Raw genomic sequence first — 12722 nt, 5'->3', positions numbered from 1 at the left:
ACACTCTATCTTGGTGGAAGATTAGGAAGGGTTGCACTGCCATTAAGGCCTGTAGTTCTGAAACCCTCCTTGCTGAAGTAATTGCCAGTAGGAAAGCAGTTTTCCATGACAGGTGTTGTAGGTCTGCTGTTGCTGCTGGTTCAAAGGGTGCTAGTGTCAACTTTTCTAGCACAAAGTTTAAGTCCCAAGCTGGTAATGGTGGTTTCCTGGGAGGTTTTACATTCTTGATTCCTCTGAGGAACTGCCTGAGCAAAGGGTGTGAAAAAACAGGAGGATCAAAGCTGTATTCTGCTGAAATAGCTGATGCATGTATCTTGATGGAGGAGTAGGACAGGCCTGAATGAAGAAGTTCGCCAGATACTCCAGAATGTTAGGCATATCTATGTTTGACACATCTTTTCCTCTTTCGGTACTCCAAATGACAAACCTTTTCCATTTTCCAGCATAGTTCTTTCTTGTTGAAGGTCTGCGTGCTTCAAGAATAATGTCTTTAACTCTTTGGGAAAGTTCTGGATTAGCTGCTGCTATGTGATGTTCCATGCAGTCAGTTGCAGTGTTTTTAGGTTTGGATGTATGATGCTGTAGTTGTTCTGAGTTAACATCAGAGGCATCAGGGGTATTGGCCACATGTTGTTCCGAGACATGCTCGTCAGTAGTGGATACCAGTGTTGTCTTGGCCAGTTTGGGGCTATCAGGATTATCCTTGGACGTTCTTCCTTGATCTTTAGCAGTACCTTGTGTATCAGAGGAAGAGGAGGAAATGCATATGCTGTTAGGCCTTTCCAGTTGAAGGAGAGTGAGTCCACTTTCCATGCTAGTGGGTGGAATGTCCTCGTGCAGAATTTTTCGAGCTGGTGATTGAGAGGTGATGCGAATAGGTCTATCTGTGGCATTCCCCATTTCTTTGAGATGGTCTTGAAGATGTCCGGGTGCAGCTTCCATTCGTGGGCATCCGAAGTGGTTCTGCTTAGTATGTCTGCTAGAGTATTGTCTTTCCCCGGTACAAATATTGCCTGTAACTGAATGTTGTAGCTGAGTGCCAGGGTCCACAGCTCCAAGGTCATTCTGCATAGGGGGTATGAATGAGTGCCTCCCTGTTTGTTGATGTACCACATGACTGTGGTGTTGTCTGTCCTTATCATCAACTGACCCTCTTCGAGGAAAGGTTTGAACTTTTGGATTGCCAGTTTTACTGCCAGCATTTCTTTTAGGTTGATGTGCAGGTGAATTTGATCCTGTGTCCACAATCCTTGCACGCATTTGTCCAGCATGTGGGCCCCCCATCCTAGATCTGAAGCGTCTGTTGTGATGGTCTGGCTTGGTTGACATCTGCGGAAGGGCAGGCCTGGGTTTGACTGGCATGCCTGAGCCCACCATAGGAACTCCTGTTTTAAGCATGGAATTAGTGGGATTTCTGTTTCTAGACTGTGTCTGTGTTGGGACCATAAATTCTTTAGGTACCACTGTAGTTTCCTCATATGTAGTCTGGCAAATGGGACCAAGATTATGCATGATGCCATGAAGCCCAAGGCCTGTAGAAATTTTCTTGCTGTTAACTTGTTCAGTTTTGTTAGTGCCAAGAAGTAAAGAGGAAGTTCTTTTTGGTTTCTGTAGTCAGGAATGCCATTTGTTGTACTGTGTCCAATTCCGCGCCCAAGAATGTCCTTGTTTGGGATGGTATCAGCCTTGACTTTTGTAAATTGACTGTGTATCCCAGTCCTTGTAGCAAGTAAATGACCCTTTGTAAATCTGTTGTCAGCTTGCTTTTGTTGTCCCCTTGTAGCAGGCAGTCGTCCAGGTATGGGTAAATTTGAATCCTGTAGTCTGCAATGGGCGATTACTGATGCCAGGCATTTTGTGAATACTCTGGGCGCAGTAGATAAGCCAAAGGGCAATGCTGAGAATTGAAAGTGCTCTGATCCTGCAAGAAATCTGAGGTATCTTCTGCAGATTGGTCGAATTGGGACGTGCAGGTATGCCTCCTTGAGATCTAGAGTTACCAGCCAAGACTCCTTGCCCAGCATGGGAAGAAGTTGCTGTAGGGTCAGCATTTTGAATTTTGGGACAATGATGTATGTATTTAAGGTGGACAGGTCGAGAATTGGTCTCCAACTTTTTTCCTTTCTTGGAACTAGGAATAGTCTGGAGTAGAACCCCTTTCCTTGTTCTGCTGTTGGCACTCTTTCCACAGCTCTCATGTTTGCTAACTCCATTATCTGGCGTAGAGCCTCTGTTTTTTGATGTGGAGGTAGATTTGGCATTCCTCTTTTGACTGGTAAAGTGTGGAAGTGAAACCGTAACCTTGATCTATGGTTTGTAAAATCCACTTGTCTTTTGTTATGTAGTGCCAGTTTTTTGAAAATAAGGTTAACTTTCCGCCTAGAGGAGCTGCTATTTGTTCCCTGGTAGGCGGATTTAGGATTAAGTCACTGTGGCTGTGCTGATGTAGAGGCAGTGGCTGTGTCTGTGCCTCTGCTGTTACCTTGCCACTGTCGTCCTCTGTAGGCACCTCCTCTGGATTGGGTTCTGCCTCTGGAACGTCTATTCCTGCCCCTTTGAAATTTTGCAGAGTCAGGAAAGGACCAATTTTTGGCAGGCCAGTTCCTGCTAAACCTTGGGGGTTGGACTTGCAGGAAATCTTTAACAGTTTGAACAGATTTTGCCTTTTCTTCCATTTTCTTCATGACCTGCTGGGCAGGTGTACCAAACAAACTTGTCTTGTCCATAGGAGCATCTAGCAACTTAGCTTTAACATGATCCGTAAAGCTTGTTCCTTTAACCATGCATGTCTTCTTATCACTGTGCCTGTCATGGCTGATCTAAATGAAGCCTCCAGTGCATCATAGCCACATTTCAAAGAATGGTTACTAACCTGTTGTATGTTATTTACCATCTCTAATACATATTTCTTATCAAGAGATTCATCAGTAGTTAGCTTTTTAGTTAACTGATCAAGCATAAACTCTTGGTATTGTATCATGTGAAACTGACAGTTTAAAGCTCTAGCTGAGAGAGTAGCTGAAGTGTAGACCTTTTTACCCCATCTGTCTAGTGACCTTGCTTCCCTTTCAGAAGGAATAGGGTTTTTAGCTGTGGTTGCGGCTACTGCCTTGGGACCCTGGGATATGGTTTCTGGGTCTGCAAGAGGAGCCTTGTAAAGGTGGTGATGAGTATCTGGCACCCTGTAAAATCTGTCTGGTTTAGCAGGGGCTGGGGGTAAGGAATCTGGAGCGGAGCAACCATCATTGAAAGCATCATCCACCACAGAGAGAACAGGAGGTATAGCTAAGGGCCTGTGCTGTGGTAGGTGCAGAAAAGTCCTAAGTCTTTTTCTGGAGTCTGAAAAATCCTGTTGCTGTCATTGGAACTGTTCTCGCATGGCATGCAGGGTTTCTCCAAAGGAGAATTCTTCTGGTGGGGAAGCAGCTGGAATGGATTCTTCAGCATCAGAATCTTCGAAATTGGAAAAGGGAGCCTCAGGCTGGTCAGTTATGTCTGATTCATGAGCAGAATCATCAGAAGACACTGGCTCAGGGGCTCTGCCCTAGGTCTCTTCTCTGGGGCTGAGAGGCCCTGTCTGGGTGAGATTGAGATCCTCTAATTAAAGAAATTAAATCTTCTGCCAAAGAAAGCATTTGAGAACTAGAAGAGGGCCTGGATGAGGGGTTTAACAGGCACTGATTTAGTAGTCTTGGCTGCTTTAGCCCTGGTGAAGGTCTTAATGGACATGGCTGCTGGAGGCCTAGCAGCACCACGTGCTGGGGTAGAGACATCCAAGGGATGGTATCTGATAAGTCAGTCACCGTAGTGGGTAAAATTTCTGAGGTCGATTCAAGAATTGTAGCAGGGGCCTCAGTTGTAAGAATAGGTTCAGCTGTACTTTGAGCAGTTTTCTCGGTTTCGCCGAAACCGAGACACTCATGTTTGCTTTGCCGTGGTTTCGGCCGAAACCGCGGACATGAGTGTCGGTCTTTATCTTTGCGTTTTGGGGGTAGTCGGAGAATCCGACGACATAATGTACGCAAAATCAGTACCGAAAAACTGTTCTGCAAACTCCGACCGACGCCTAAGCGTTCGTCGGTTGAAAGAGGCACAGGCCGAACAGGCTGCTACGTCGTGGGCTGGGCCTAAACAAGGCAGACAGTAAGAGTGGAAATCTTTATGAGGTATTTGTTTCCCACAGGTTAAACAATTGTTAACTTTTTCTGACATCGGCTGAGGCAAGAAAGAGTCCCCAACGGGGTACTTAGCTTTAGAAGTCTTCGAAGTAGTATTCGGTAGAAGTAATCTCTGGATCCGACCGACCGGCACTTGCGAACAGCTTCTGCTTCGGGCGCCACGCGGCAAGAAAGACTGAGGAAAATGGCGTCGGCTGATGCTTTTATACCCGAAGACCAGCAGAGATGACGTCGGGTGGAGAGCGACATCAGCCGAAGCCGGACCCGGACTTTGGAATCCGGCCGACTGCAGGGCTGCCTGACGACAGGACAACCCACTTGTTATGACTGCAGATGCATCCATGAAGGACATCCAGAAACTCTGCTGGCCAATAAAGGTCTAGGGGATAGTCCACTAGTGAACAATGCTGGAAAACCAGAAACACTGCTGACCAATAAAGGTCTAGGGGATAGTCCACTAGAAGAATGCTGGAAAACCAGAAACACTGCTGACCAATAAAGGTCTAGGGGATAGTCCACTAGTGAAGAATGCTGGAAAACCAGAAACTATGCTGACCAATACAGGTCTAGGGGATAGTCCACTAGTGAATAATGCTGGAAAACCAAAAACTCTGCGGACCAATGTCACAGTGGCTTGGGTACTGTACAATACCATCTGCTACAACTACTTCATTATTGAGTCAAACAAATCTTACATAAATCCAGAAAAGAACAAAAAAATGATTGTGCAGAACCTGTATGAAGAAAATGATAGCTTGTACAGAAAAATCTGTGTGAATAAATGTCTACTTTTTTCCAAAGCAAGTGCTGTGTCAATATTCTAAAAATATATGTCAAGGCAGTGCATTCACATCCATGAATCGTATCACAATGGTACTTGGTTTTTTTCACTGAGACAGGAGCTTCTCAGGAAGCCACAGTATCACAAGATACACTTGTACAATGTATGTACAGCACACCAACTTCACTGTACATCCACAGGCCACGGGTATGGGCAAAGAAGAGTCTGGCATTAGCAGTCACTGTTTAGTCAGTGTCACCATACATAAATCTCACAGCATTTCTGTGGCCCCAGACTGTGAGAAACAGGAACACTTTCAGTGAAACAAAAATAATTTGCTCATTCTTTCCTACTCAAGGTAATATCCTCTACCCCCTAACTACTTACCTGTTTGCTGGTGGACCTTTGTAGTTCTTGTTGGTGTAAATTTCTTCCAAACTGAATTCTTTCTTTGTTACTCTAAAAGACAAGATTGCAAAATGGAATTACTGAACATTTTTTCCTTCTGGCATATTCTCAAACAGTGAAGCCATTCATATCAGTAGTACTTAATCAAGAATGTTACACATAATCAAGAATGTTACACATCTCAAAACAAACCACAGAAGTGTCATCACAAATGCCACTACAAGATGTGACACCATGGCAGAAATTCATCAAAATACAGATAATTATTTTAAATGTATATGCCACAATATCAAGTCTGTCATCTCATTCAGCAGTAATATTTGCATCCAAAGGGAAGTATTCCTATAGGACATCCAAAACAGTTTCTCACGGAGACAGCCATTACAGCACCAACTTAACACTCCATGGATACATTAAGTTCATAGGTAGGTAGGTACTAGGCTACTGGCCCTAGGGCCTATATAAGCCTAGAAAGTAGGTTAAGTAAAACTTGAGAAAAAAAAAAAAAACAGTACAGGCACCACCAATGAGGACAGCTCCCAAGAACACGTTTAATTATGCAGTTTGTGTGCCTGCTGCAAAGCAATACAAACCATTCTAAACATTCTTGCCCTTGGGGATCACCGTGAGTTTGCAAACTCACACTTGACACTGACAAAATATTTGACTTGTATACTATTTTTGCTTTACCTTGGATACAAGAGCTTTTAGGATGTTTCTACTGCTAGAAAGGATCATGGAAATTCTATTCATGATTCTCAAAGAAGGTGAGAGTTTGACGGTCTCCGAACTTTGGAGCAGACAGCAGCACTGTGTGATGCTATACACAATGCTTGCTTGTTCATGCTCAGCTTCAGTGAACCACTACTGTGTGAGCCTGAGCCATCAGGTTGTTGTGAAACTTCAGGTTTGCCCATTTGTTAGGAGGCTGCATGATCACTAGAATTGGATAGTTGAGGGTGCAGGGGCAAACTCCTTTGAATTTGGCTGTGTGGAGCTTGTCACTCATGTTAAAATCACTGTGGAAATTAAGTTACTTGATGGTATGGATTCACACAGGTGTGCTCTGCTGAAAAAAATCTGCCCTGAATCATTTATTTATTACATTTGATAACAGGGTAAGGTGGGCTGGTCCTCAGACCCCTTTCAGCCACAAGCCAGGCCCACAGAGCAATAACTATAGTAACAGTGCAAAACAGAACAGAAAGATATTCGACAACTTCTAAGGTGACAAATTCCAATTAAAACAAGTTATAAGACATAAATACAAACAAACCACTCCGATGTTAAAGCTGTGGTAGAGAAATGAAGAAATCAAACCAACGAAACACTGCACAGCACCTCAGCAAGTCCAGATGAAACTTACTCCAGACAATTGTTCACTGCTTTAAACGTTTACTACTAAAAAGTGAGCGTTCGCAATTATCCAAATCGCTTCTTCAGACAATGTAAAAGTAACATTTAAAACGCATTTATATAACATTTCAATCAACTGGCTTGGTACTAATTAATGCAAACAATTAAAAACCATAGCAACTAATCACATGCAGCGAAGCAAAGCTTTCAAAGAATAAACACATAAGCGAATGTAGACCAACCAAAAAAGAAATCCAGAAACACCTTGTAGAGACAATAATTCAACTGTGCGATGTAATAGTGAAAAACAGGTTTAATACCAACACAAATCCTTAACAGAACAACTTGATGACAAGCGCTTTCGCCTGGACAATTCCAGGCTTTTTCAAGTCAGAGCAAACAAAGCTAACTGAAAAACACATTGCTTAAATAGCTGGATCACATGCTGAATTTAATTGGTGCTAAGGACCAATTGAAAATTAATTAGAAAATATTTTGAAATATAAAAAAATTACAATCTTAATAAAACTCATTAAAAACGCATAATGTTCAGTATAGCACATTTTAACAATCCTAATGTTGTATACACTATGTAAAATGTAAATCATATAGTGCATGGTATACAAATTGTGCATTTGCTAATGAATACTCTATCTACTTTAAAAACATCCAAGACTACAACTAATATATGAGGAAAAATAAAAACAAAAGTGTGTATCAAAAAGTTTTAAACAGACAGATTTAAACTGCTTACATGTGGAAAGGGCACAACCATGCTTAGTAAATGTGTTAAAAACTGTTGATAACACTTAAATATGCTGCCAGCAAATGCTGAAAAACATTATAAAAAACTTTATAAAAATACAAACTATAATCTAGCTCGTCTGAGCCTAAGGACGGATCCTATACTTAGCGTCCCATTTATGCCAGGCATACTGCCAGCATCAAGCCTCAGCTGCCAGATTAATTCCCTTGTTCAAGAACCATAAAAGTTAACTTAAAATTGGGGCAACTGAGGGAGTGTTTATAGAATGCGTTACTATCTTTCTTTTTGTCTTTTTATGGTTCTTGAACAAGTTCACCCCAACAATAGAGGTGGGGACTGGGAGTCCACCCTTGAATTTAGGGAATTAATCTGGCAGCTGAGGCTTGATGCTGGCAATATGCCTGGCATAAATGGGACGCTAAGTATAGGATCCGTCCTTAGGCTCAGACGAGCTAGATTATAGTTTGTATTTTTATAAAGTTTTTTATAATGTTTTTCAGCATTTGCTGGCAGCATATTTAAGTGTTATCAACAGTTTTTAACACATTTACTAAGCATGGTTGTGCCCTTTCCACATGTAAGCAGTTTAAATCTGTCTGTTTAAAACTTTTTGATACACACTTTTGTTTTTATTTTTCCTCATATATTAGTTGTAGTCTTGGATGTTTTTAAAGTAGATAGGGAGTATTCATTAGCAAATGCACAATTTGTATACCATGCACTATATGATTTACATTTTACATAGTGTATACAACATTAGGATTGTTAAAATGTGCTATACTGAACATTATGCGTTTTTAATGAGTTTTATTAAGATTGTAATTTTTTTTTATATTTCAAAATATTTTCTAATTAATTTTCAATTGGTCCTTAGCACCAATTAAATTCAGCATGTGATCCAGCTATTTAAGCAATGTGTTTTTCAGTTAGCTTTGTTTGCTCTGACTTGAAAAAGCCTGGAATTGTCCAGGCGAAAGCGCTTGTCAAGTTGTTCTGTTAAGGATTTCTGTTGGTATTAAACCTGTTTTTCACTATTACATCGCACAGTTGAATTATTGTCTCTACGAGGTGTTTCTGGATTTCTTTTTTGGTTAATAAACACATAAGCAAAATGTGCATAATAAAAAGAATTCAATAGAAAACTTCAAGAATAAATACTGAGTGTGTAAAATTTAGAGAATATACACAAAACAAAACACTTAAATATGTAAGCAAAACTTAAAAGCTGTTCAATGTATTTTTCATTACTTAAACAACTTTCTCTCTTTTAAAACCGGTTTAAAAGTGGAACATATTCATTTAAATCAAAGCCCGTGCGCTGACAACTGTAGTATCCATCTAAATTCTTTATTTTCCATGCTAACTATATCTCCTTTCCTCATATTTTCTTTCACGTCATCAATGGCAAGAAATTTAAACCAATGACTTTCTCCTTTAAGCAAAATGTGTTCTGCAAGAGCACTATAACTGTGTCCTTTACGGACACAGTAATAGTGATCGCTGATGCGCTCAAGTCCCCTGTTGGTTTTCCCAATATAAAAGGCAGGGCACTGAACACAGGAAGCTAAATAAACTACATTTTTACTACCACAACAGGCCTTAATCTTAAAACTATATCCCTTCTTTGTTTCAGGATGAGCAAACATAGTGGACTTAACTATAAACTTGCAAAAAGAGCATTTATCACATGTAGTCGTACCAAAATTATCATCTTGCAAGGAGAAGTTATGCGCATCATACAATGGATAAAGCTTTCTCCTTAAAGATTTCTTGTTTTTATATACAAATTTGGGGGAAATCATCTAAGATCTTAATCAGTTGTGCGTCAGTTCTTAAAATACACCAATTATTTTTTAAAATATTCCTGATGCTTGCACTATCAGTACTGTAGGTCATGCAAAAAGAAATATTAGTGTTTTGGTTTTTGTTCTTATTTCTAGCAATAGGTGAGGAAAAATAGGGTTTCCCCTTATTTTTTCTATCTCTAACTCTCTGACATGACAACTCTACTTCGTTTTTTATATCCTCTCTCTAGAAACTCACCAGTTGACTCTTAACCATGCTAATTGCTATGTTCATAAAAACAGCATGCATGCACCGCATGTTTTTAATGGAGCAGTTAAGAGTCAAGCGTTAAGGGTAAGTAGGTTGAATACAAATGACGAAAAGTTTTTACATCATATGGATGAAATGGTTCAAGATTTTAAGGAGAGAGGTTATGATCAGGGCTTATTGGAAATGAACATGCAGGATGTAATTACACACAGATCTGATATAGCGAAACCTTATTTTGGGAACAATACAAGAAATCAAGATCAAATATTTACTAAATAAGAGGGTCCTAGATATGTAACAACATACAATAGAACAGAAGTAAGAAAAACAATAGCAAAGAACTGGCATATTTTAAAAGCAATGCCAGGTCTTGAGAAGATTACAGGTAATAAACCGAGATTTGCATATAGAAATAGCAAGAGTATGAAGCAAAGATTATGTTATAAAGAAATGAGAAATAATGGCAAAGCAACAAGTAAAAAAAATTCCCGTTATAATTGTTTGTTGCCCATACATTGTCACTAAGAATACCTTTATCCATCCAATAACCTCACAGAAATACATTTTTAATAATTTTGCAACCTGTAATACTGAGAATATAGTGTACCTTGCCACCTGCATAAAATGTACTGCCTATGTGGGGAAATCTACGAGAAGGATAAAAGACAGGATTAAAGAACATCGTTCAGACATACGTAGACAGGTTCCCACAAATGCACTGGCTAAGCACCTTTTAGACTTTGGCATAGCCCATGACTTCAAGTATAGAGTAATTGATGTGATTAGTAAGAGCATAAGAGGAGGTAATATTAACAACTTAGCGGAAACAAGAGAATATGAGTGGATAATTAAGCTAGCCGTAGAAAAACATCCAGGAATCAATGCTGCTGTAAGTTTGAAACCAGTACTAATAAGGAAGCAAATGCTGTGTAAATGAATGTATTTTTAAATGTCTTAGGTTAGGAAAGGAGAACATTTTTTTTTATAACAAAATGAATATTGGTTGTGGCCATGTGATTTGATTTTACTATAAAAGTGTTAGTAGAATTATTACTGTTTGTTGCACTCAAGAAGGGTTAAGACCAAAAGCTTCGTTTGTTCGTTTTATTAAATTAAGTTCGGACATTCTGACTTGAATTTTTATTTTTTATTTGGTTTAACGGTTGTCTCAAGTCTGAGTTTACCACTACTTTATTCTTTTTTTGCTACACAGGTTTGCCAGGCTGATCTCTTACATTCTACTCTTCTCCATTTGAACGTATATCAGACCACTTTAAGGCATTTTTCTTCAATGAAAACAAATAAAGAATAGATTTTCAGAACCACAATCCCCTTTTTTAATTACAACAAACACACGAACCTATGCAACTTGTTTAAGAACATAATTTTAGTCCTCCAGATATGAGCAGCTATCCCAAATCAATGGCTACATCCACAGTCAATACCTATTCAAAAATGAAGGTCTCCAGTGTTAAGCAGCATGTTACAGCCTGTGTTCTAATAAAAATAATTGCTACTGTGCATTGTTACATTAAACACACTAAAGTCCCAAGGCTGCTGGTGGGGTAACTACTAGTAATAACATTTACTTCCCACAGTTTGAGACTTCAGTTTTCATTGAACTGACTTGCCTATATACCTTTAAATGTTACTTTACACCTTGTACATGCCAATAAGAACATGGTGTTCAGAGATTTCATGATTAAATGTCTGTACCCACCGAATACTCCCCTCCAAGTAAACACAGTTAGCAATGATGGACGCACGAAAGAATCACTGTAAATTTCACAGTTTACACTATTCAGGCCTTTCGAGACGAATTGCTTGTCGAACTACATTCCCTCATCGCTTTCATTATTTTCCCTTACTTTTTCAATATGCCACAAAATCCTGCGACTATAACTTAAACCACACATTACTCTAGATATCCAACTCTATAAATATAATTCTATATATAACATGATCGGCACACTTACATCCTCCACAACTCAGCAGCCCAAGATTTCACACTATTAACTTGTTTCTTTCCAGGCCTTTCTTAATGCCTGGGTACCTTATAACTAAAATACACCATTACTATACTGCAATCACTGATGAAACTCATCCACTTCACATTTAAAATACAAGACTGCACATTATACAAACCTGTTTAACAATATAACATGAAAATAATAAAATTTCATACAAATATCAAGAATAAAAAGTGATACTCAAGTCTCTTTCTTTGTAAACATTAATGACAAAGTGGGCTATATATTTTCTTGCACACTATTCTTCTTATATGCAAACGTCCATTTCTGATATTTAAAAAGGAACAAATATGACAGGCAATCCAAAAGCACAAAATGTAACTTTTACTATAAATATCCATACAAACTAGTGTCTTTGCTTTTGCCTTCATTGGTCTGTAAACATTAATTATGAAGTCGTCCCGAGTTAATAAAAGCTGGAATGACAGCGCAAAACATTCTATCTTCATATTTTTTAAGTCTTTTTTTGGCTTATTCATTGACGGAACTGCACTGATACACCAAGATTTTTACTGTTTTTTTATGGGTAGTTATATAGGTTTCAGTGGTTGTAGTTTTTATTAATTTATTTCTACCTTGTTTAAAAAGAAACACCCACCAATTAAATGAAATGCAAGTAACATTCTGCACCTAATTAACACTGCCATTATGACTACTACTTAATAAATAATTCATTATTCAACCACTGGTTTGTAAAATACCAAACACTATACCTCTTTTTTCAACTGTATATCTAATTCATTCAAAAATAAACAAATTGTGACGGATAAAGAATACAGTACGTTAAAAATGCAGGATCACTACCATGCTTTTCATTAAAATAAAACACTACTGGAGTGGTTGAAACATTATTCTTAATCTCTCAAATGTTCTTGGATTTTTTTTCCTTACTCATCTCTGTCCTATGTAGCATTTACTGCATGGATAAATTAAAGCACAGTGAACTGATCGAAGGAAGGACACTGAGGAAACTCGGAGCTATAATATATAACATTAAGTATCCTGTTTTTTGTTTATTTTGTTCTTTATTTCTTTGTTATTTATAGCACTGTGTGTACTGTGTATTTTTCTAGCTAGTTTCACTGTGTGTGAGGTATTAACTGGAAATTGTCCACCTTTATTAAGCATCTGTTGGCCCCGGCTTGGTT

General features: G+C 38.9%; 1 protein-coding gene across 1 annotated transcript in view; it reads right to left on the bottom strand.

Annotated features, from left to right (window-relative positions):
* The window catches only part of PRR14L (proline rich 14 like), a 1261773-nt gene that overhangs the window by 27615 nt on the left and 1221436 nt on the right, over nt 1–12722 (bottom strand). Inside the window, exon 6 of the mRNA XM_044068866.1 lies at nt 5347–5418. Within this exon, the coding sequence (XP_043924801.1) occupies nt 5347–5418 (72 nt within the window). The remainder of the gene's footprint in view (nt 1–5346; nt 5419–12722) is intronic.

The sequence above is a fragment of the Protopterus annectens genome, chromosome 4.part0 (assembly GCF_019279795.1).
Source record: "Protopterus annectens isolate FY-2018-M chromosome 4.part0, PAN1.0, whole genome shotgun sequence".
Taxonomy (NCBI): domain Eukaryota; kingdom Metazoa; phylum Chordata; order Ceratodontiformes; family Protopteridae; genus Protopterus; species Protopterus annectens.
The sequence above is the reverse complement of the archived record's forward strand: the minus strand, read 5'-3'. Positions and strand labels throughout refer to the sequence as shown.